The 23,370-nt window shown below is 44.1% G+C and overlaps 1 protein-coding gene across 10 annotated transcripts in view; it reads right to left on the reverse strand.

Annotated features, from left to right (window-relative positions):
• Positions 1-23,370, reverse strand: part of ADGRL3 (adhesion G protein-coupled receptor L3) — a 738,987-nt gene that overhangs the window by 100,415 nt on the left and 615,202 nt on the right. For all 10 annotated transcript variants that reach the window (XM_074993922.1, XM_074993917.1, XM_074993919.1 and 7 more), the window contains 3 exons: positions 21,716-21,936; positions 6,225-6,291; positions 4,564-4,655 (listed from right to left, as the gene is read on the reverse strand). In XM_074993922.1, coding sequence (XP_074850023.1) covers positions 4,564-4,655; positions 6,225-6,291; positions 21,716-21,936 — 380 coding nt within the window. The remainder of the gene's footprint in view (positions 1-4,563; positions 4,656-6,224; positions 6,292-21,715; positions 21,937-23,370) is intronic.

A 23,370-nucleotide genomic window follows, 5' to 3' on the forward strand; every position in this document is an offset into this window, starting at 1 on the left:
GGAGTTAAAATCAGCTCCATCAAAGGACCACAGTGACAAACTTGTTAGTTATAATTATTTAATACCTTATAGCATGAAAGTGCCCAGATGTTCAGGTATGACACAGTGTCCTGTGCTGCTGTGTATGGTATAAACACAGGATGAACAATGCCTCTAGCAAAGTCAGTGGGACTTCCAAGCGAGTCTGATTTTCACCCACAGATGTAGATGCTGGCCCTGCCCTAAGGTGCTTACTGATTACCCATCAACTCAGACATTTCCCCATGCACGACAGAAACTTTTTATTTGGAATTAGAAAGCAGATCTCCTCTGGCCTGGACCATGGTGAGGCTGCTACCTCCCCAAACAAACCTACGAGCGTGAAGAGCCAAGAAAGAATGCTGGACTTATTTATTACTGGTAGCATGCGCTCTGTTCTAGATACTTCCCTAACCTTGAGGAGCTTGCTTCCTGCTCCAGTGAGAGCATAGCTGTAGAACAAGGCAACAGACAGTGATCAAGGAAAGGCTTTATACACGGACCTATAGCTAGAGTCCTGTGCGGACACAAAATTGGTATGCAAAAATGATCTGCAGATATCCACAGCCACAGATGTAGACACCTGTGTCTAGAAAGCAGATATCTGCAAATTTGCAGGGTTTTAAATACAAAATCTGTACCCGCATCCACAAAATGAGACACGGATATATGTATCCACATCCACGGTGTGGACACCTGTGAATATAAAGCAGACATCAGGGGACTTGCAAGGTTTTACCTATAGCTACAAACTAACAGGGTATAGATTTATTTTTCTGAAACCTGTTTGTCAAGCTGGAAAAAGTAACATAAGTGAACATGAGGCAACTTCTTATCCATCTACATTGTTGAAGTGTTTCTTTGACTCTTGGAGAGTAACTGACAGATGTGGAGTGTTACACTGCTGGACTTTCAGATTAGGCCATGTTAGCCCAAAATAATGTGACTGTATCTGATCATCTGAGGCTGAGAATACTTATTTTTACAACTTTGCAGACATCCTTAGGGCTCTGGCTCAGGTGCTGCCCTTTCAATGGCTCTTCTGTTGGCACAGTAATTCATGGTACTCCAGGGGACATCCTGTGATTTACCAGTTCATCCATTTCAATGGAGTTATTTAGTTACCCATGTTCTGTTTCACAGTGTATGGACAACCTTAAAGTGACATAAGCAAGCACCAGATTGCCAAGGTGCTTATTAATTGCCTCTTAAAATGTTTTACAGCTTTTATTTTTACATCACCACAGGGATTTGAATATTTTATAATCATTAAATAGGCTGTGGATTTATGTTCAGAGAATGCCACCCCAGCCAAATGCAGAACAACACTGAGAGAACACACTTCCAGTCAGTTCACATCACACAAGAATCAAAGACAAAATTTTCCTATGACAGGTCTTATTTGGTTACAGAAAACAAACAAACAAACAAAATAATAGATCTGACATTTTGGAACCACGCTAAAAGTCCTGAAGGAAGTCAGTGGAATTTTTTGGAAGTTACAAGTTTTTGTTTTCATAGACTTAAACCAAAAAGGACCATTCTAACTAGCTCCTGTATAACTGAAGCCAGAGCATTTCACTCAATAACTGCTGAATTAAATTAATATTTTGTAGACAAGGTAGAACATATCTTTCAGAAATAAACAACGTACCTTGAATTAAAGAGTTCAAGTGATGGAGAATTTATCACCTCTCTAGGTAAAATATTCTAACAGCTAGGTACTTGTAGACTGTGACCAAGTAACCTCTTAACCATTTCTGATATTAAATAGATTGTGGTTATGTCTTTCCCATATTTTAAAATGAAGAATGCTACTGGTAATGAAGCATCAGGTTTGGAAAGATATCAGTAAGGTCTTTTAAAATATTTGTATTGCTTGTGTTTTCAACACATTTTAATTTAGTCACATCAGGAACAGACACCAAAGAATCTGTAAGATATTTTATAATGAGATTATAATTGACATAAGTAGCCGTATCAACGCTTGGCATTTTAACAAATGTACCAGAGATTAATACAACAAAGTTTCCTCAGTAACCTGTTGATATTTTTGTCTTTATTTTCCTTCTTACGCACAGTTCTCAAATTTTTGGACAGGTTACTTTAAAGGCTCCCTCAGGCAGCAAGTCTGCACAGATGATAGAATGTGCCTAGTAAAGTTGCTAGTTTCGAGTGTCGTTAGGTTTATTGTTAAGGTCTGATCCCATCTCTACTGACAGAAGAGGGGCCACAGGCACAGACAGGACTGGCACATGGCCCAAGGGGATCACAGCTGCAACACGGGGTATGAACCGAGTCTGGAGGAGGGGGCTTGTCACACACCTGGAGTGAGTGGCTTTTCCTTACACTTTTGGCAAACGCTTGCCATGTCAATAAAATGTGACTGAGCCAACAACCGTATAGGACTGAAAACGGCTATAAAAGATATTGCCCATCAAATCGAACTTTGCCAACTTCTGTGTTGAGTAACCATTTGCACATCCAAGTTCCCGCTGCCTGAAAACCCACCTCGGGGGTGGCTCAAGTACCCCACAATTTTTGCAAGGAAAGGGGAGCCAACACTGGTGGATCTAGCAGCTCCACAATCTGCTCCCTTCTTCTCCTAGACGCTGGAAGATGTCCTGCATGGAGGAGTTCACAAGCATGGGCTGAAAGAAGATCTTAAAGAACTCAGCCATGTCCCTGCACCCAAAATCTCTTCCATGGCCAAGTGATTGCTTAGGCTGCCCCAGTTTACTGATGGAAGTCCCCTCTCCCAATAAACTCTTATCTTAGTCCATAAACTTTCCATCTGAGCTGGAAAGCAGAGGCTGAGAATATGGAAAAAAATAGTGTTGGTGCAAAGAGATAATGCTAATTGCCTAGGACAGCTAAGGAAGCATTGACTGCATTGAAAGAAAATGAAATAAACGCAGCTTAGAGGTGTGTACTGCTGACGCTGAAATTAAAATCCAGCAATGGTAAGTGGTGTGCAAGAGAGATGGGGCAACATGGGAAAAGCTGAAAGGAGAAAAGCCTGAGAAAAATACAGTGTAAAGTTGAAGGGATAAAAGAGCCAAGCTGGGTTCCCTTGGGCAAGTTAGTGGATGGGAAAAGGGGCAGAGCATTGCACTTATAGACTGTAAAGAGTCATCCAAAACGCAGGGAATATGAGGCATAATGAGGTTTGCTAGCACAGCTGTCAGCTAGGAGTGTGAAAAGAACTTGCTTCCTGCAGCCCCCATAGCTCTGCTGGCCACAGCCCTGGTGTAGACATGGCTACACTGGAACCAAAATCCTTCTCCTGGCACAGCTGATCAGCACACGCCGGGATGGCTAGCCTGGCAAGCGGATGTCATTCAGATGCAGGTGGCACTGGCAGCTTGTAGGGGAGGGCCAGGGACTCTCCTCCTGCAAAGCTCTGGCTTGGCTCAGTGTTGCCCTTCCCCACACCCACCCCTGCAACGAATGCCTGGTCCCTGGCAGTGCAGGGAGAGTGCTGCTGCACTTCCAGCTCCTGTCCAGCTCGAGGGTTTCACTGCCAGGCCCGACCTAGTTTAAATTAAAGCACCATCTGTGAGAGCAGATACAGCCGTGGCAGCCAGCACCTCCCGGGGGAAGGGGCTAGTCAGTCGTCATCTAATGAGTTCCCTTCCTGGCCTCCCCCTCACCTGTCAAAGGGGAGATGCAAGAGCCCTTTAGCCGACTCCGAGCTCGTTCTGCTTTGCTACACACACAATAAAGTGCTGATGCTGAACATTTCATCCCTGCCAAGTTCATTAGATGGTCTTATTAATTAGCTGCCTCTGCCTCCTATCACACACTGCTACCTGCACTCTCACTTGCACGTGTAAGCGTGCAGTTAAAACCCTGGGCATTGGCACACGCAGGCACTAGTATGGTTGTCAATCAAGAATCAGAGACTATGACACTGTCCCTTGGATGCTCACCAAAGTAAAGGACAATATATGGACTGTACTCAGGGCACAACATTTTGATCTTAGCAACTCCAGTGTAACTCTGGAGCAACCGCACTGATGCCATATGGATTCCTTCAGGTTTGGCCTGAGGGTGGAATTTGAGCCAATAAATCTACTGCAGAGAGAAACACATCAGAGGGAAGCTGTGGCACTCCAAGGAGAGAGAAGTAATAACCAGCCACACTTGCATTCCTTTTTCCTGCACAGTACTGAAATGATAATTGCCAAAGTGTAATTCCATCCTCTGTGAGCTGCAGTTCCACCTGACTTTATGGAAGCCAACCACTGTTTTTGTCAGTGAGGGCACACAGAACTGTGCCATGCAAACAAGCCACCACTCATCTTAAATACAACTGGACACCAGAGTCCATTAAAGACAGGCCTTCATCCTCACCCCACCCATTCTTGTTCACAATAAACCACTTCTGCAGTCAAAAATGGGGTCACATGAGATAAAAACAATGCGTCACACTTTCTGTCAGGAAGGTTTGTTACAATATATTCTTTTCAGAGTAACAGACTTGTCAACAGCAAAAGCAAGAGGGAAAGAGCAGGGGAGAAGGAGGAGGGGGAAGCCACTTACTTGATATTGTCAAGACAGCCAGATTCAGGTTTCAGGATGGCAGTATGATGGAACATTTTATAGAGAGCAATCCCCAGGAAGATTACATTAAGCTGGAATGAAAAAAAAGGAAAGAAAAGGTTGTGTTACATGGCAGAATTGGAGGGGGGAAATGAGTCTTTTCTTCGTAACAGATGAGTTGCGCTAGGAAATTAGTTCTCACTACCATTTTATAGAGACTAAACCATAAAAGATTGCTCAGTATTCTGTAACAGCTGAAAGAGGGAACAGCAGTACAATAGAGTTCCCACATACTGCCATGCCGGACGGAGCTAGTCCTACCACCGGCAGCAGCGTTTCAAGTGACGTTATGGAAGTTTAAAATGGTTTGCAGTAACACCCCTTCAGTGGCTTCATGGCGCGTGCTGACGACAAGCCATTGCAGGGCTGGGCTGCTGTTCACCTGCCACCCTGGTGAAAGACCACGAGGCTGGCCCTGGGGCTAGGGTTACATTTTCAAATGCACTATCAAAACAAAAAGCAGTCAAGTGGCACTTTAAAGACTAGCAAAATGGTTTATTAGGTGAGCTTTTGTGGGGCAGACCCACTTCTTCAGACCATAGCCAGACCAGAACAGCAGTGTAACTGCAGGCACACATGGGCAACTCACTGTTAGAAGAGACAAACTGCAAGGCAATGACAGAAAAAAAAGCGAGCTTGGGCGATGCTCTAAAAGACAGATTGTGGTTTGCTAGCTCTGTACTAGAGAGGCTGGCTGGGGCTGGAAATGACTTACTATGACCCAGACAAGGGGTGGCAATCACAGAGGGAGAGGCCTGTATAAGTGTATTTAATAAAAACAGAGACTAATGGGTCAGTACAGAAATGCGTAACATATGCAAGCCACAACATCCTTCAAACAGCACAATCCTGACTGCGCACGCTGCTACGTGTGCCACGATAGATTTAGCAAGCGGTGCAGGCCTCAACCTGCATGGCTAATGAAACACTTTGGAGTGAAACGAGAACCCACTACAACAACTGCATTGAAATGCGCATGCTCATTCCTTGATGTGTTGGCTGAACTATTGTATCTTTAAAACAAAGCATAATTTATAGAAGCCATATTGTAGTGATTTCACTATGCACAAAACCCAGCTGTCTCTAAAGTGTGGTTCTTTACCTTGTTGCTACGTTATCTGATAGGGTGACAGAGTGCATAACTGTGAAGTTACACTTATTTTGTTCTCACTTCTAAAGTGAGGTGGGGGGAAGAAAAAGAACTTTTTTCCATGTTTGATTTTGCACCTATTTCAGATTTGCCTTTGTGCATAAACAATGTGCTGCTTCCCTCTGGAATTCAAAGGGATGAGCACAGTGTGTCACAAGAGAGACCAGCACTTCTAAACAGCTGATAACATCAAACAAGCTTTGCAAGAGACTAATATAAGAAAGTGTCCACAGTAGACGCCCAGACTACCGCACACTTCCCTTTCCCCAACGGATTTTGATCAAGTATTTCAGAATGCAAGGAGGCTCTTCTAATGAGTGTCTAATTGCTTGTGTTAGGTGGGGTCAGGTAAGAACATGCTTCCCCAAATTAATCTATGTAAATTCAAGATACAGAGTGAAAGTTTTATTTCTTGACCTGGGAGATGGAGTAGTTAATTAGGTGTTCTTACCATAATTATCAAGGTCGCTGGTCCTATAAAGCTCCAAATGAAGTAGGTGTCAAGCCTGAGCCAACATCTGTAATGAAACACAAGGGATAGAAGGCATTCAAGGACTGAGCACAGGACATACATCAAGAGTGAGCGAGTGACAGAGAAGAATGTGAGCTGCAAAATATTCCACTGGGAGACAGGAAATATTACATTGCTTGTTCATTTAAATGCTGAATTATGTGCCCAATTTCTGACAGTACTATTGATCGAGGAAGATAATTACCTCTGGGGGAAGCGTGGGGCTGGGGAGAGGGAAACACAAGGCCTAGTTCGTAAGCTTTTTCCATCTGTCATTGAAAATCTCTTTTTAAACAAAGAAAAGGCGGAGAAAGGAACTAGGAGCTGCCTTTAAATCTTTTAGCTCCTCTCCAATTATGGTGCAATACAACGTGCCAGTCACCTGTCAAGTGAGCTGACATTTTTCCATCAAAAAGATCTGAGCAAATTTGGCGCAAAAAGGAAATAAGTTTTGGTACCGGAGGACTGAAGATTATATTAATTACACTCAGCAGCCTCACCTCAGAGGTTTTACATCCAAACTCCCAAGAATTGTTGCTACTAATGTTTCCAAGGTTGAAAATGATCTTCAGTATCACATAAAGTTGATTCATGGCCTAAAACTAAATTATTAATCACTTAATTTCAGCTGCACTTAATACTCCCCCAATTTTGAAGGCCCCTGGGAAATTATATTTCCATTCCTAGTTCATTCAAGATGACAGGAAGATAAAATGGAAGTGACTAGTTAAAAGACAGATGAATATAAATTCCAAGGAAGCTATGTACAACGTCTAAAGTAATAATAATGTGTTGTCGCGTTTGTCTTGTTACTCATCACATTTGTGTTTATAGGGAGAAAACTACTAAATTGTTTAAAAAAGCCCTTTAACTCTAGAAATTGTGTGTATTTCCTAATTAAATAGTGAAACTACAATCATACATAATTTATCCTTGTGCATATAGCACAAGACAGCAATTTTGATAGTTCTGATCTTCAGCTCTGAGTTGAGCCCAGATCAATTCAACTGAATTCCACAAACAATCTGAGAAAACTAGGGCTGCAAGGGACCTCAGGAAGTCATTTTGTCCTTCACCTTGCACTGAGACAGCTGCATGCCTCACAGCTGTTTCTCTAACCTGCTCTTAAAAACCTGTTCCACAGCTTCACTTGGTGACCTATTCCACTATTATCTTCTTCAGGAGGCAGTGCAAACTGATCCAGCGACAGGGTCAGAGCCTAGAATTGAAAAACTTTTCTTTCTACACGGAGAAGTTTCAGGGGCTACGTCTACACGTGCCCCAAACTTCGAAATGGCCATGCAAATGGCCATTTCGAAGTTTACTAATGAAGCGCTGAAATGCATATTCAGCGCTTCATTAGCATGCGGGCGGCAGCGGCGCTTCGAAATTGATGCGCCTTGCCGCCGCGCGGCGCGTCCAGACGGGGCTCCTTTTCGAAAGGGCCCCGCCTACTTCGAAGTCCCCTTATTCCCATGAGCTCATGGGACTTCGAAGAAGGTGGCGTCCTTTCGAAAAGGAGCCCCGTCTGGATGCGCCGCGCGGCGGCAAGGCGCGTCAATTTCGAAGCGCCGCTGCCGCCCGCATGCTAATGAAGCGCTGAATATGCATTTCAGCGCTTCATTAGTAAACTTCGAAATGGCCATTTGCATGGCCATTTCGAAGTTTGGGGCACGTGTAGACACGGCCAGGGTTTGCTAAATCAAAAATGAAACCTTCCAATTGTAAAACTGGAGAAGCAAAGTTTTTTGTTGCCAACATCACAACATGGACTTGACCCACCTGTCACCTGTCACATAGCTTGCACACCGCCATCAGCACAGCACAGTGTTACCGTGGCTTTAGGGTCTGCATGGCTGTACAAACTAAAATTGATTATACAAGTACAAAACTATGATGTATATTTACACGGTGCCACATCAGAACCTGCAGTGCACAGAGATTAAAAAAAATGGTTGCCACTAAGGATCTAACTCAATGGTAAGCAACCCACTGCTAAAGGGGTGCAGACCATCAGGGTTCTATATACGGTCTATGAGATACTTTAGTTACCACGGTCCATGCGCAGGGCTGCCAAATTCTACTGATTGTCAGACACACAGGTTTTTCCCCCCCGCGGTATTATTAAAGTTACGTGCACATAAAACAAGGGCATGCAAGGTGAAGTACGGGCTGACCACACACAGCACTGAATGTGAGAACCATGTGCTCCCTTTACATCCAGTCAAAGCACCACTATGGTTCAATTGGCACACCCCAGATATCCCAGGTACAGAACTGCACTTAGCAAAACTGCCCAATCCAGGGCAGTGTTTCCTCTATTTTTTCCGTTCCTGGGTGGAATAAATTTAGTTATGTGCACAAAGGCATGTGTGGATGTACACCACCAGTAGAAATACATGCTGCCCACTGTAAAGCAGCTGGACAACACCTGAATCTTTTCTGGGCAGTCCCCCAGTTGCTCAGCTTACAGGGAACACTGATCCCAGGAGATTGTCTTGGTTACAACAATTTTGCAGCCCACTGAGATGAAGGAGGGCCAATTACATGGCCCAGTCACTAGTTTACGTTGCCCCTCACTGATCCATCTCCTGAATTGGCACTGAATCCATCTAGCAAAATCTTAACATGAGAGCCATACTGTAAATCTTTCTTAATGTCAGGAGAGGAGTTGTGGATTTCTTATGCCTTAGCAGACCTTAAAATTGCTTTCAATATCACTGGCAGGAGATACACTCAAGAGCTACGTCTACACTAGAAACTTTTGTTGACAAAACCCCGGTTTTGTTGACAAAACTCATGGGAGCGTCCACACTAAAAATGCATTGTCATCACATTGTCAACACAACTGGACACTTTTGTCAACAGCCTTCTGCCTCTGCCCCCACAAGACAGAATGCCTTTCTCCACGGAATCTGTCAACAAGCAATCCATGTGGATGCTCTTGAGGGTCTTCTATTAACAGACAGGGCTTGTGGGTCACCAGGCAGCCCTGTCTGTTGTGCTTCTGGTTGGCCATTCTGTTGAGGGAGAACTGGGCAGCCTGGTTACTCTCTGTTGACAGAGCTGATTGACAGAGCAATCCACTTTTGTGTGTGGAGGTGATGTGCTGACAGAAGTTTTGTTGGAAGCTATCTTCCAACAGTAATTTCTGTCAACAGATTGTTGTAGTATAGCCGCAGCCAAGAAGTGGTTTCCAACGTGGTTTCCGTTACAGTGTGCTATTTCTTGTAGGAGTAGGCATCCTTCGATCCCGAGGGATCATGGGTTTGCGCCCTAGTTGGACTGATTCGAGCAGCGTCTTCTGTGGCTATGCAATCCAATCCAGGAGTGGCAGTCCCTTCCGCACTGTGAGCAGCAGTAGGCAGATGTCACTCTGGTATCATGGGCACGGATCTTCCCGAGGGCTCTCCTGTCTTCTGCTTCCTTCACCAAGGTAGTTTCATACATAACAAGAGCTTCCTTCACTCCCTGTTTCCAGGCGTGCCTGTCTGAGGCGAGCGAATGCCAGGTGTTCACACTGATAGAGAGAGCGCTGAGGTCACGCTTGTACTGAAGTAGATTCTATGGGCTTTGGCTGAGATGAGGTGTTTACTGCTACAGGACTATAGACACACAGTTGGTCCCAGCTCTGAAGACTGTGCAGTTGAAACCAACAAGGCAGACAAAGGTGGTATTACTACCCATATTGTATAGATGGGGAACTGAGGCAAAGAGACAAAATGATTTGCATGAAGTTACCAAGAGTGTTCTTAGAGGCAGGAACTAACTCATGAATCTTTGTCTGGTATCTTAAAAATAAGAGCATCTTTCCTTTCAAACCCTGTTCCACTGGGGCAGGGAAGGGCCTGACAAAACCAAATCTCTGTAAAAAGTACTGGGGCTGATGAAGGCCTTGGCCAGTGTTTGGATCTCGAACTGTTCCATCCACTCCATCCACCTTACAAGGAAGATGTAGAAGATGAAGATGAAGATGAAGATGAAGGAGTTATGCTGGTCATGGATCTGGCTCTGTGATAATTTCACTTGATCATTTTTTGGTTGTCAAGTAATTATTTGGGGAAGGGATGAATAATGTTGCAACACTACATTCATTCTGGATACAGGCTCTGCCAACCCATTACAGGTGCTGTACTTTAAAACATAATTGTCAGTTGAGGCCAGGGTATTTTTTGTATGTGTGTGTGTGATTTTAAAATACAAATTCTCAGCATGTTTCCAACTGTATCATAAATTTCACAGCAAAATCATCTGCCAGCAGGCAAGATGAGTACATCTCTCTCTTTCTGCAAATCATGATAAGCAGGTGGAGGGAACATGGCACATTTACAACTGCAGAGCAAATCGCTCCTCCTTGAGTACTTCCAGTTTTACTAGCTCTTGGTGAGCAGAGTGGCACAGCTCTCGTCTTTAGCTTGAAGGCCATTTGGTCACAGTCTTTCTCATGATGGGTCTCTGCCCCACGCATAGTTCCTCAAGGCCAGCATTGTGCCCTTCCACCCACTGGCAGCCGTGCGATCTGAGTATCCTGCTGGCTTAATTCCAAGGGCTGGCAAAATTGTAACACAGACCCAGAGTCATATTCTCTGCTGGCGTAAATTAGCACAGCCCCATTGACTTCAATGGGCTATGACTAATCATGGATTGTGAACAGCGATGGGCATGCAGATGGCTGATTCACACAGCTGTTTGGAATCTGAAGAAATGCTTAAGAGTGGAGCTTTGCTGTATTGACAGAGCTCTGATCACCAGCACCATCATCAGGCAATGAAAACAGGCCTTCAGCTGAATTCTGCTTAATCCAGACCAGCATTATGGTGCATGAATTTCTCCTTCTTGGCTGGAAGGCTACACCTGTTTACCTTTCCAACTTTGTTGTGCACTCCAGAGAAAATCACAACCCTGAAAAGAAGGAAAAGGGTTATGGTGACCTCACTGGAAAAACAAAGCAAATGGCTTTTTATGTGAGCAGCTAAGTGGTTAGTCCACCCAACGGTCCACTCCTTGTCATGGTGAGGTGGCTCATGTATCTCAATGAGCCAGAGAACCATGCCAGTGGGAGCTAGAGCTACAGCTCCTGGAAGGGTCACCCAAACTGGACAGATCAAAGGATAGAGCCCAGACAAATTTGGATCACCTCTCCCCAAGACAAAAGGGATTGGCTTAGGGTTAACACCCCTATCCATAAACAAAAGGAAATGAAAGTTACAGAAACATCTACAAAGAAATGTACAACTACACACGTCTTGGGAGGAATTGGCAATCTGCTTGGATTGAGTATGAAGCATGGTAGGGAAAACCAAAAGGAAGGGGCCACACAGGTGACCCTTCTCTCATCCAGCACTACCATACGGTTTGTTAGGTGGTACGTTTGGACCCTGTATCAAGCAGGGAAGACAGCACAGATTGCAGCGGAGAGGAAACAGTACAAGCTTGCAGTTTTGGGCTTGTGAGAGACAAGATGGACACAATCTGGGCAGCTATGCCTGGCAACAGGTGCAACCCTCATCTGCTCAGGACTTGATGAAGAGGGTGCACCACACACAGAAGGTGTGGGCTTGATATTAACAAGAGAGGCATCTGGTGCTTTTATGGAGTGGACAGCAGTATCATCACGCATCATCACTGCCAGAATCTACACCAAAGTGCAGAAGGTACTCATTGTGCAACGTTATGCACCAGCCAACGAAGCAGCTGAGGAATGTAAAACAGACTTATATGAGAAACTACAAAGTGTGGTGAACCAGAAAGGAAAGAAGGATATCTTGATTTTGATGGGCAACTTCAATGAAAAAATTGGAAGTATAAATACAGGAAGAGAATGGACCATGGGAAAAGAAGGCCTAGGTAACATGAATGAAAATGGAGAGAGCTTCAGTGACTTTTGTTCCTTCAACAATTTGGTGATAGGTGGTATTGTTTTTCCACAGAAAATGATCCATCAGGTCATCTGGGTTTCACTAGATCACCAGTCAGAAAGTCAGACTGATCACATCTGTATCAGCAGTTCCTTCAGAAGATCTATGCAGGACATCTGCACTAGAAAAGGAGCAAATGTAGGTTCAGACTACCATCTGGTCACGATAAAACTCAAGTTCAAGATCAAGAGGTACGCCACAAAAGTGACCAAGACGGGATTGAGATTCAACATGGAGCAGCTGAAGGATTTAGAGATGACCCGGTTTCCAAGTGGAGGTGTCCAAATGCACTTCTGATAAAACTTATCCCAGAAGATGCTACCATTGAACAAATTTGGGAAAATACCAAAACAGCCTGGAAAAAGACTTGCAATAAAACATCAGGAAAGAGGACAAGGCATCCCAAAAAATGGATCACAGCAGAAACTCTGAGCAAAGTGAAGGACAAATGGACAGAAAGCAGCAGTCAACTGCAACAAAACAAGAGCACCAGATGCTCAGAGACTGTATTCAGAACCCAACAGAGAAACTAAAACGGATGTAACAAATAACAAGAACTTTGTGGAAAACCTTGCACAACAAGCTAGAAAAGATGCAGGACAGAGAAACTTAGAAGAGCTCTATAATTTCAGATGGAAGCTTGCTGACTTTTGCCGTACAGTGGATCAGCCAGTTCAGGATAAGGAGGGGCATGTGCTGACAAACTGAAAGAAGCAGCTGAGTAGACGGAAGGAACACTCTGAAGAGCTGCTGAACCGCCCTGCCCCCATAGAACCTCCAGAGGCACGACTTGCAAATATAATCACTGCAAATTAACAGCACCAGACCTATAAAAGAACACATCAGAAAAACAATTGCCCGTCTGAAAAGTGGAAAAGCACCTAGGGTACACAACATCCCTGAAGAAGCAATCAAGGCAGGTAGTAAAGCATCAGTCAACATGATGTATAATCTTATTGGGAAAAATTGGGACACTGAGTAGATCCCACAAGACTGGAAACACGGCTACTTTATCAAGCTTCCAAAGAAAGGCAACCTGAAGGAATGCAAGAACTGGAAAGGCATCACATTTTAAGTCAAATCAAGTTGTGAGTGACTCAGACACTCAGTGCCAAGTGTCGGATGGTGAGCTCTTTGAAACTCTGGTCCATAAAATCCGGAGTGGAAAGCTCAATTATGGGGTGGATTCTACTGCAGCTTCTGTGGCTGTGGAATGACCAAGATCCAAGTGTATTATTTTTCACTATGGTAACACTGAGCCAAATCAGAGCCCAAAGGTGCTAGACATACAGAAACAGAGTAGCAGACAGCATTCACCCTGACATGCTTATGACAAACACAGACAAGATTAGCAAAGGCTCCTTTTGCCTTGCAAACTCAAAAGGTTTCACTGAAACTTTGCTGTTGTTCTAATGGGGAGGGCTGTAAGAAATTAAGTACCACTCTCTTGAATGACTCAGATGAAACTCAGCAGTAAGCCATCTAATCTGTACAGGGGTAAAGAAGTCAGTCTTTTTGTGGACATCTCATAGGGAAGTAGCTTTGAACCAACTGGAGTCACACCTCATTGAAAATGCAAATGCAGAACAAAACATCAAAACTTGGGCCTCCTGCCAATTAGTTGACAGAGATGTAAATAGCTAATCAGAGAAGTACCACCCTGAGCTTTTCTTTCCTTGAAAAACAAAAGCAGCCACACAATGAGCTGCATAAATGAGCTCCTTGAAACAAGGAAGCAATCATGCGACTCCGTGCCCAAAGTTGGTAATCTCAGGCTGCGGAACTACTTCTGACCCCAGTACCCAGCTGCAGGCTGAATACTGACATGTAAGACTGCAAGTTTACATTCCAAGAGCCATTAAAAACGAGATGCTTCTGCTCTTCGCACAATGCACATCCGTTGATCTAACATTCTGTGGCCGCTGCATGCACTATACATTGTACAAACACCACCACCACCATTCTCTTCCCCTCGGAAGAGAGGAACAGATACATGCGGTGCTGTGCTATTATGGTGCCATGTGGCATTGCCTTTCTTCCCTTTTTAATTTCCTCCCGCGCACAGTGACAACTTAGCTACATCCAACCAACGCTTTTTTGCAAGCAATAAAGGCTGCAAAGCATTTGCTCTATTTTCTGCATGAAGAGAAATCAAACACTAAAGTATCCCTAGTGGGCATTAAATGTAACCAATAAACAATCATTAGCTGCCACCGGACCACAGCATTTGAAGAGATCTGACTGATCATACATTTCACGGGAGTTTGCTTCCTATAGTGAAGAGCCTCCTCACTGTGTGTGGTAGCGGTAATTGGATACGTATGGATAATAAATGCCTTTGAAGGGTGGCCTATGCATTCACTTTTACTACATTTCAGTGTCCACATTGGTCCCACAGGCCTGAGCAAGTGGGAAGCAGGCAATGTAATACTGAAGATAAAACAAGCACACTGTCTTATCAAAGGCATACCCTGCAGTTAGGAGTCATTTCTCAACAATTTGATGATTCATAAAATATAAGCAGCTGGACACAGTGGTCAAAGGCTGTGACTCATGACATCTGACAGTGATAAATCTGACATCCCAAAACCAACCCGAACCAAAAGGTAAATATATTCTGGCATGATGCAGAAAGGACTTGGCTCACTGCAGTATGAATTTTCATCCAAGTATTTTGCATAAAAAATACTAAGCTATTCAATGTCTTATTCTTCTTCTATGAGTGCTGTAACAGGGATCCATATAGAATACATTACAGCAATAAGAAAGTTTGCTGTCACTGGGTTTGGCTACCCAGGTTACTTAGGTGAGTTATGCAGTTGTCCCAAAAGAGAGCCAATTAAGGCCCTGAAGCAGCAAAACAGTGAGGTACTTACCTAACTTTAAGCATCTTAGTAATTCCATTGAGTTCAGCACGACAGCTCATATCCTCAAAGTTAAGCACATGAATGAATATTTTGCTGGATGGAAACCATCATCTAAAACGGGAGTCAACCAAACCTCTGTGCCAGACTGCACACTGTCAGGTCTTCTGCTCACCTGACATTCGAGGGAAATGTTATTTTTCTCTTCTCTTATTTGCAAAGGTTTTGTTAAGAAACAGTCTAAACATTCCCCACCCCCGCCCCCCGGCCTGCCCCCAAGACACCTGTTGCAGATCTGCAGCTTGACACTTGGTCCGGGGACAAGAAGGAAGGGTTTGGACATCAGACTGGGCAAAATAATTCCAGTAGGTAGCATCTTCAAACTCTCCCTTATTCTGCAGCTAAGCTAGTGACCAGTCTCAGGAGGTGATTTGTTACAGTCAACAGGTCATGAGGTTTGCTTTGAATTACCTGTAAGAGTTTGAATTTTCCCACTGCCAAGTAGGAGACATAGGCTTCACTAAATGCACTCGACCCAACATGCCTGCTAGCTACAGTACTAAAATAACTGTGGAGCTGCCTTGATCCCATTTGCCTGAGTTTGGGTGGCTGGCCTGGTCCCCAACAGAGCCGCCACTTTCATGCTGCATGAGCTCAAATCCTGCCAAGGTGCGTCTGGATGGCCATGCTGGGAAGCGTGCTGCTTGCTGCAGCATAGATACACACGCTGTCTGCAGTGGGGTCATGTCCATATTGTCTTACAGACAGAACACCACACAGAACTGGGGTGAGGTGTAGACGTTCTGGTTAACCTAGATGCCCTGTTCAACATCACCCAGTAGGCAAAAGGGGTACAACAAGGCTCATACTGGCTCCACTGGTTGTCTTGCAGAGCCCTAGTCTGCCCCAGGTGGGGAAATCTTTTAAGGTAATCAACATGCAGCTGCCTTGTTGCAGATCATAAAACCAAAGTAATTAGCCCTGAGTCTCATAATCTGGCTGGTTTGAACTACTCCTAAAAAGTCAATGCCAGGGCCTGGAGTAATTAAGTTTAAAATAGCATTCCTATTGAACAGCTACAGTAGGTTGTCAATATGAATACCAGAGCATGGACGCTATAGAAAGACATACACAACACATGATGGAGAAGGGAATAAAAAAGGGACAAATGGGCATTTCTGACAGTATAATCAGGGCATGTGTTACATTAGCTGCAGAGTAGACACATGAATAAACCCCCAAAACCTACACCAGGCATCAGAATGGAGCATTCAAAGACAAATGATTACTGTGACCAAATGCTAGATAGAAAAACAAAATTTTCTAAATAATGTAAGAACCCCTAGAAGCTCTGTTTCAAGCAAACACAAAATAGGGGGATGCGAGTAATATATTCTGCAGATTGTCTTACTAAGAACCAAGCAACTTCTCACAATTAAATTATGTATGCCTGGCAAACAGTTCACTACAAATTCTAATCAGTTCTACACTTCTAATAACATTATACAGAAAAATACATCATCATCCATCAACCAGATGCAGCATGTTGCTTACACAAAATACCTAGTATGTTTTTATTTTCCACTCTTTGAATGTGATAAAATAGCCCACTCTGAAATTACAGATTATAAACAAATACTTTATGCTTTATAAGTGTCTGTGTAATATTTTATGTGTGTCTATTAAACAATGAGTGTAAATTATGGTATGATAAGGAAAAGAGGTTTTGTTGGCTTGAATATACAATGACTGTATTACTCACAGGTGGAAAATGTGCGTGGTTTATTCTGGCAGAGGGTCAATAAAATTTTCGATATGGGCCATATAAAATACAGAGAAAATTACTTTAGATAGAGGTGATTGGAAAGTGTCTTCTCCTTTGGACAAATTTCTAGTTTTCACTGAAAATTTGAATATCAAAATACTTTGTCCCCAAACTGAAATATTTCAGTTTTCAAATGCCACCATGTTAGCTGGCATTGTAACAGGGGTGACTCACTCTCTCATTCTCCACTATCGTCCAAACTCCTTGATTAAACTATAGCTCCCGTAATGTACTATATCACCACCTCATAAAAAAGGGGGAGGCAGTTGCATCGTGGAAGGTGTAGTCAGCATGATGAACCTAGTTCATTAAAAAAAAAAAAAAGGAAGGAAGAGTCAGTTGCTGCGAGGCACTGCAGCAACACATCCAAATCAATTTTATTTCTTGTTTCAAGCACTGTTTGTTCATGAAAAGCTGAAATTTTCTATGGCATGCAGGCCCGTTTTGTGCAAACATCCATACTGTCAAAAAACCAATTCTCCTAGAGAAAAGAAATGTGAACAGAAAAATTTCAATCTGTCCTCAAAAAAGGATGTTTTCATGAATGCGTCTCTTGCTGTTGTTCATATCATACCCGCTATAAAATCAGACACTCTTGATACATGTGTGTGTGGGGGGGGGGAATCAAAACGATAACACATTTGTGAAATCGCTAAAGTTTTCCATACCCTAAAATGTTGTATTTTTAAGGTCTGATATTTCATAATCATAGAGGTAATAAGCAAGTACTAAATTTGAACATGGGAATCAATCAATTTTTCCACCTTCAAGACTTCAAAATGAGATGGATGATAATCTAGTTGTGATCTTAGATGGGTTTGAAGTGACAGTTGTGCTGGATTTTACAAGCTAAATTCTCACGTAGTGCACACTAGTGTAAGCCTGAAGTAAACCCACTGAAGCCAATAAAATTATTTCACATTTCTAATAATGTAACTGAGCCTAAAGTCTTCCGTACTTGTTACAAATGTCCTAGTCCCTCAACTTTTATGTTTACCAAATACATAATTTTGAAGGCACCAATTTTTGGTGTATAATTCACAAAACAAAAAGGTAATCCTGTAGCACTTCACAAATTAACAATATAATTTATTAGGTGATGAGCTTTCATGGGACAGATCCACTTCTTCAGATCTGGAAAATTTCGATAAATGATAACTGAAATAAAGAGAATTTCACAGAATACAAATATCAAAGTTGGGGAAACTGTCCTGGTAATGTGTAATGTCGCTAGACCTAATCACATCAGTTACACGATTGGTGAAGGAAGCTGACGTTTGGGGGGGGGCGGTTAATCCTGGGGTTTGGGGACAGTTTTGCAGGGTGTCGGGGGGGAAGCCTTGGGAGAGGGGACAGATCTGGGGGTTGAGGCAGATAAAGCCTGGAGATGGGAGTAACAACTTTCTGATACAAATAATTGTGTGTGAGCTGTTCTTAAACTAGGGCTCATAAAAAAGCACAGTTTGACGTTATTTATTAAGGACTGTCTCATATTCACATACATTGCGGCTCTTGTAGGCCTGATTTTGTAACTGAATTTGAAAAAATGGCTTGTTGCTATCTGTCGTTTATATTCAAATTCGGCACATTAACATGTGGTTTGAACCGGGATGGGAATTTTCTGAGTCACTGTAGGGGCTCGTTTGCATACTTGGCTTAATCTAATTCTTGACCTTCTCCCCCACCCCCCTTTACTCCTCCACTCTCTGCTTTGCTCACCTTGATCATTTTTTTTCTGATTTGTCAACTTTGTTTACTGTTTTGGTTCTCTGTGTCTTAAATATTGAGTCTGTTCTGGTGTGGCTGTGGTCTGAAGAAGTGGGTCTGTCCCACGAAAGCTCACCTAATAAACTATTTTGTTAGTCTTTAAAGTGCTATTTGACTGCTTTTTTGTTTTGAGAAGAACAAGTTTTCTTTCTATTTTTTGGTAACGAAGACTGCTCAGTTGCATTGCTACAACTGGCCTGTAGTCAAGTCATCCATGGAATAGGTTGCTTTAAAATTCTACTCTGCCAGTTTCCACTTGTTTTGCAGCACAGAGCTCTGAAATTTTCAAGTTGCCATCTCTACATAGAGGTGACTTTATTTTGTTTCAAGCTGGAGAGAAATGGGTCAGTTGTTCTCAGAGCACCAGAGGACAAGAATTCTGACTTTCTGGAACATTTTTATTAATGAGTTCCATTATAAAGTACGTCCTTTTTATAATCTAAGTGGGTGGGAAGTTGAATTTTGGCGGGCAAATAATTCTCACTGACTTGGGATTTGCAACATTCTGTTGATGTTTCCTTTTCCTATCCTCTAAGTTGCAACCCTTTAGGAACTGCCTGCTGTGCATGCTCTGAGCATTGTGTGTGGGCCTTTTAGCTAGGTCTGTCCATGGCTAAGGAAGTGAGCGTTTCACGGGCACGTAGTGAATCCCACTCTGCAGCAAGAAAGGGGTAATGGGTTCACTTGTGCTGAGCTCTGCCTTATCTTACCCCTTGCACAAACTGGAAGGCACCAACACACTGGGAGGGCTGTTGTGCTCACTGAGAGTCATGCAGCAGGGATCCTGGTGCTGAAAGACAACCCTGAGACACTTAGGGTCTTCTGTTCTTTAGACCTGAAGGCAAGTCTGTGGTGAAACTGCTTTGACTGGGACCTTGGCACTCACATAATAAGCCTTGAAAATGTACTCTCCCCTACCTGATGCCTTGTGCACTGTTCAAAGTCCCCCATAAAGTGAAGCATATATAAAGAGCTGCAAGCCTTCCACAAGCCAGTCTGGGAGCACCATTACCTTTGAAAAGATTTTTGAATGTTCAGAGAAGAATATTCTCTCCAAACTGACACTGATGGTACATGCTGCAAATGTTTAGCTGCAATCGAAATCCACCTCCCTGTACTCTAATGTAACATACACAGCTCCACTAGACAACAGAGACACTCCAGCAAAGAACGTGCTGAACAAGAGTGTGCAAAATGAACTAACACAGAACTAGCAGTCACTGCGTCTGTGCCTGGAGCCATTGTCACAGAGAGTTAGGAAGTCCTGCTGGCTCACTGTTTTGCTTGCCTTCTCTTTGTGCCTGTATCATTGCTAAAAAGAAAGGGAAAACATAGGCCTCATAAAAAAATTGAAATAATAATAAAATACATTGCTACTGTCATTGTAAGGGAGCCAGTGGAGAAAAGCAAAGGCTGAAATTTCCTTTTGTTTGCCTTTAGACAGTGGTCCATGATCATCTAAATTGTGCTTTGATACCAGTTTCAGCACTGATGAAAACATTTTCAAATGTTCATAATTATGAAGGATGTAGTGATCCCAATTTGCAAAGAGTCTCTGACACTCCTTGTCACAGCTTATTTTGCTTGACAGCCCCAGTAATTGTATAAAACGTGGTTTTTAGAAACACAACCATTCCACATGTAAACGAGAAATGCTCTGGCCTCCGAGAAGAGGGATGGCTGTGATTAAGGTAGGGGATGAGACTGGGGACAGCAGGGCCTTGCAGCAGGTCATTTTGTCTCACTCTGCCCCCATTCCTCACCTGAGAAACGAGGCTAGCAACCTTTCCTTCCCCCATTTATCTGCCTTGACCTTGTGGACTGGAAGCTCTGACTCTCTGCTGCGCAGAGCTGAGTGTGGGGGACCTGGGCACTGCTGAGACGGCCAGGTGCCAGCCCAACGGACACAAAGGTAAGAGAAAAGTGTGAGGCGGCAGGGCTTCGCCTCAGCTCCCAGGGACTGCCTGCCAGGCACGGTCTCCATTGCTGCTTGTCCCTCAGAGGTTAAAAAGAATATTTGGTTTTCCCTGCTCCCTGATCTTTTCATGGCTAGTCCCTTGCAGGGATCTCTGGCGTCCCCACTTCTTGTGGTTTCCCAGTCCCAGCCAGCTTGCTTTTCTTTCTGGAGGACCAGAGCCAGGGCTTTCTCTCTGAGTACGTGGCCCCTTGCCATTAGGTACTCAGCTTCTTCTGCAGCTTCTCTCCCCCATCACAGCCTTTCCCAATTTCTCCTCCCCTTTCTGCGCTTGGATGGGCCTTGACAGCCCCTGGGGTAGCCCTGCTCCCTTTAATTGTCTCAGACGGGCTCACCTGCTCTGCCATGGACGCAACGGACTAGCTAACCCACAGCAAAGAGGCCCCATCTGTGTATTAAGCACAGTGCGATCATTTGTCCATAAAACACAGTCCTGAAATTTGGGCACCACGGTTTTTCTCACCTGAATGTGGAGGGGAACTGGTGCCCCCAGAAAGAGGGTAGAGGAGGGGCTACCTCTGGGACATTCTGCCCTTTTCCCCTGATTTTGTGAAAACACCCTGCCCTGCAGACACATGGGAGGCTGGGAAAGGAGATGCTGGGGCAGAGGAGCTGGCTGAGCTGTCGAATCTCCCTCTGGAAGCAGCAGCTGGAGGTTGCACACTGCTGGTTTGCCTCTCTGAGCTGCAGAATCCCCATGTCTTTTGTGGGTGGTCAGAGGTGGCACCAGGCTGTGGAGAAGCAGGGGGCCCAGGGAACTCAGAGCCAGCATGGAGACAAAGGGGATGTGCTGGGATGACAATGATCCTGAGACACAGCTGGTTGTTCGGAAACCACCAGTTTGGGGGATGAGGCCCTGTCCCCTTTCACAGAACCAGGCGCTGAAGCCCTCCCCATACCGTCCTTAAAGAAAACAATGAGAGCTTGATCCAAAACACACTGAAGTCAACAGGAGACTTTCCTTCAACTCCAATGATCTTCAGATCAGGTCAATCCCCAGCCTGGTTCTCTCAGAACCCACAGAAACCCAGCAGACCCTTCTGAGACGCCCACAGGCCCCTATGTGGCCGAGTGACACTCACACTTTATCTGTGCCATAGCTCCGGTAGTCGACAGCCGCTGAGACAGCCACGATGAGGGCGGGCATTCCATAGCCGACCAGATAGAAGTACTTGCGGCGTGAGTGCTCGCTCTCAAACACCTCCACCAGCATGATGTACAGCTGCACCCCCTCCAGGAACATCCAGGTGAACGCAGCCAGGAAGAAGAAGTGCAGGAGGGCAGCAAACACAGCACAGGCAATCTGGGAGAGTCCAAAAAACAAAACAGAGGCCGAGGTTTACTCCCAGCCAGAATGACTGTCATTGTCGTCACAAAAACACAGCTGTCCCTGATGCCTAACCTTCACAACGGCCTGCTGGGCTCTTAAGCAGGTTTAGCTACAAATTCAGATCACTGGAGCAATTGTTCCCTGCTTCTTCCTACCAATATCAACCAGGAACAAGACATGGAAATACTGAAATGCCTTGGTTTAAGAAATAGACATTAGACAGTATAAGGGCAAAAACAAAGATCATTTTAAATACCGTTCTACTTAAAATACATATACTTGTGGGAGAACACAGGTTGTATGCCTATATTAAATCTACATATATGATATATATGTATCTATATATTCTCATACGCATGCATAGGTAAAATTCTATATTGACTATAGATGTGTACAGTATAGATAATATGTCTATACTATTATTATTATTACACACACACACACACACACAAGTTACACATAGGCAAACAAAAACAGAAGTGCGTATTTGGAGTCGATGGCTAAATGCCTCAACACCCCAAGAGCTTGTGCCGAGGAATCAGAAAGACCACCTTTCTATTTCTGACGCCTCTGGTGACTGTTGTTGCGTGTGGAAGTTTCCAGACGCTGACACGTCATGTGAATGCTCTTGGGTGTTCTCAGCATTGCCAGGCATGTGCCGCAGGCTCCCCTGCTCAGTAGTTGTAGTGACGGGACCAGATAAGGGAATTAAAAAGAAAAATCAGGGAAGGGGAATGTGAGGATACAGAATCCAGTGCAAGACAGGTATTTTGTCCACATTAGCTGAGACCAAACGGCCCCTAGAAAAGCACAGTGCAGAGAACAAGCCTACAGTGACAAGGGAATGCACAACATAACCCCAATTAGCTCTGCAATCCTGAGCTTCACCCCAGTGCGCTAGCCCTAGATTTCTATTGTATTTGACCTGGCCAGATGCTAGAGGTAGCCATGCTCCTATGAAGAGTGAACACACTGGTAACATACTGAACAAAAAGTGAAAAGGGGAAAACTCCCTGCTGGAGCAGGTTCCCAGTGAAAAAGGCATCAGGAAAACTAAGAATATGCTGGCTAGGATTCAAGAAGCGCCCCTGAATTAGGATGGGCTCTTGTGGCTGTGAATATGGAGTATATGCAGTGGCTGGCTGTGGAAAATGAAGACTAGAACAGGTACTTCTAAAGGGACTTGAAAATCACAAAGGACGTGCCATTTCTCTGTTCTCACATGGTAAGGGAAATACCAAAATGATTCTCCAGCAAGGGTGCTGATGGACAACTTGTGCCAGAGCTTTCCAAGCAGCCTAAGGGAGTTAGGTACCCAAACCATGTTAAAGGTCAATAGGCTTTGGGCCCCTAGCTCCCTTAGGCATCCTGGAAGAGCCTAGTGTCAGAGCACAGTCTTACTCCCAT

This window comes from Carettochelys insculpta, chromosome 4 (assembly GCF_033958435.1).
Source record: "Carettochelys insculpta isolate YL-2023 chromosome 4, ASM3395843v1, whole genome shotgun sequence".
Lineage (NCBI taxonomy): Eukaryota > Metazoa > Chordata > Testudines > Carettochelyidae > Carettochelys > Carettochelys insculpta.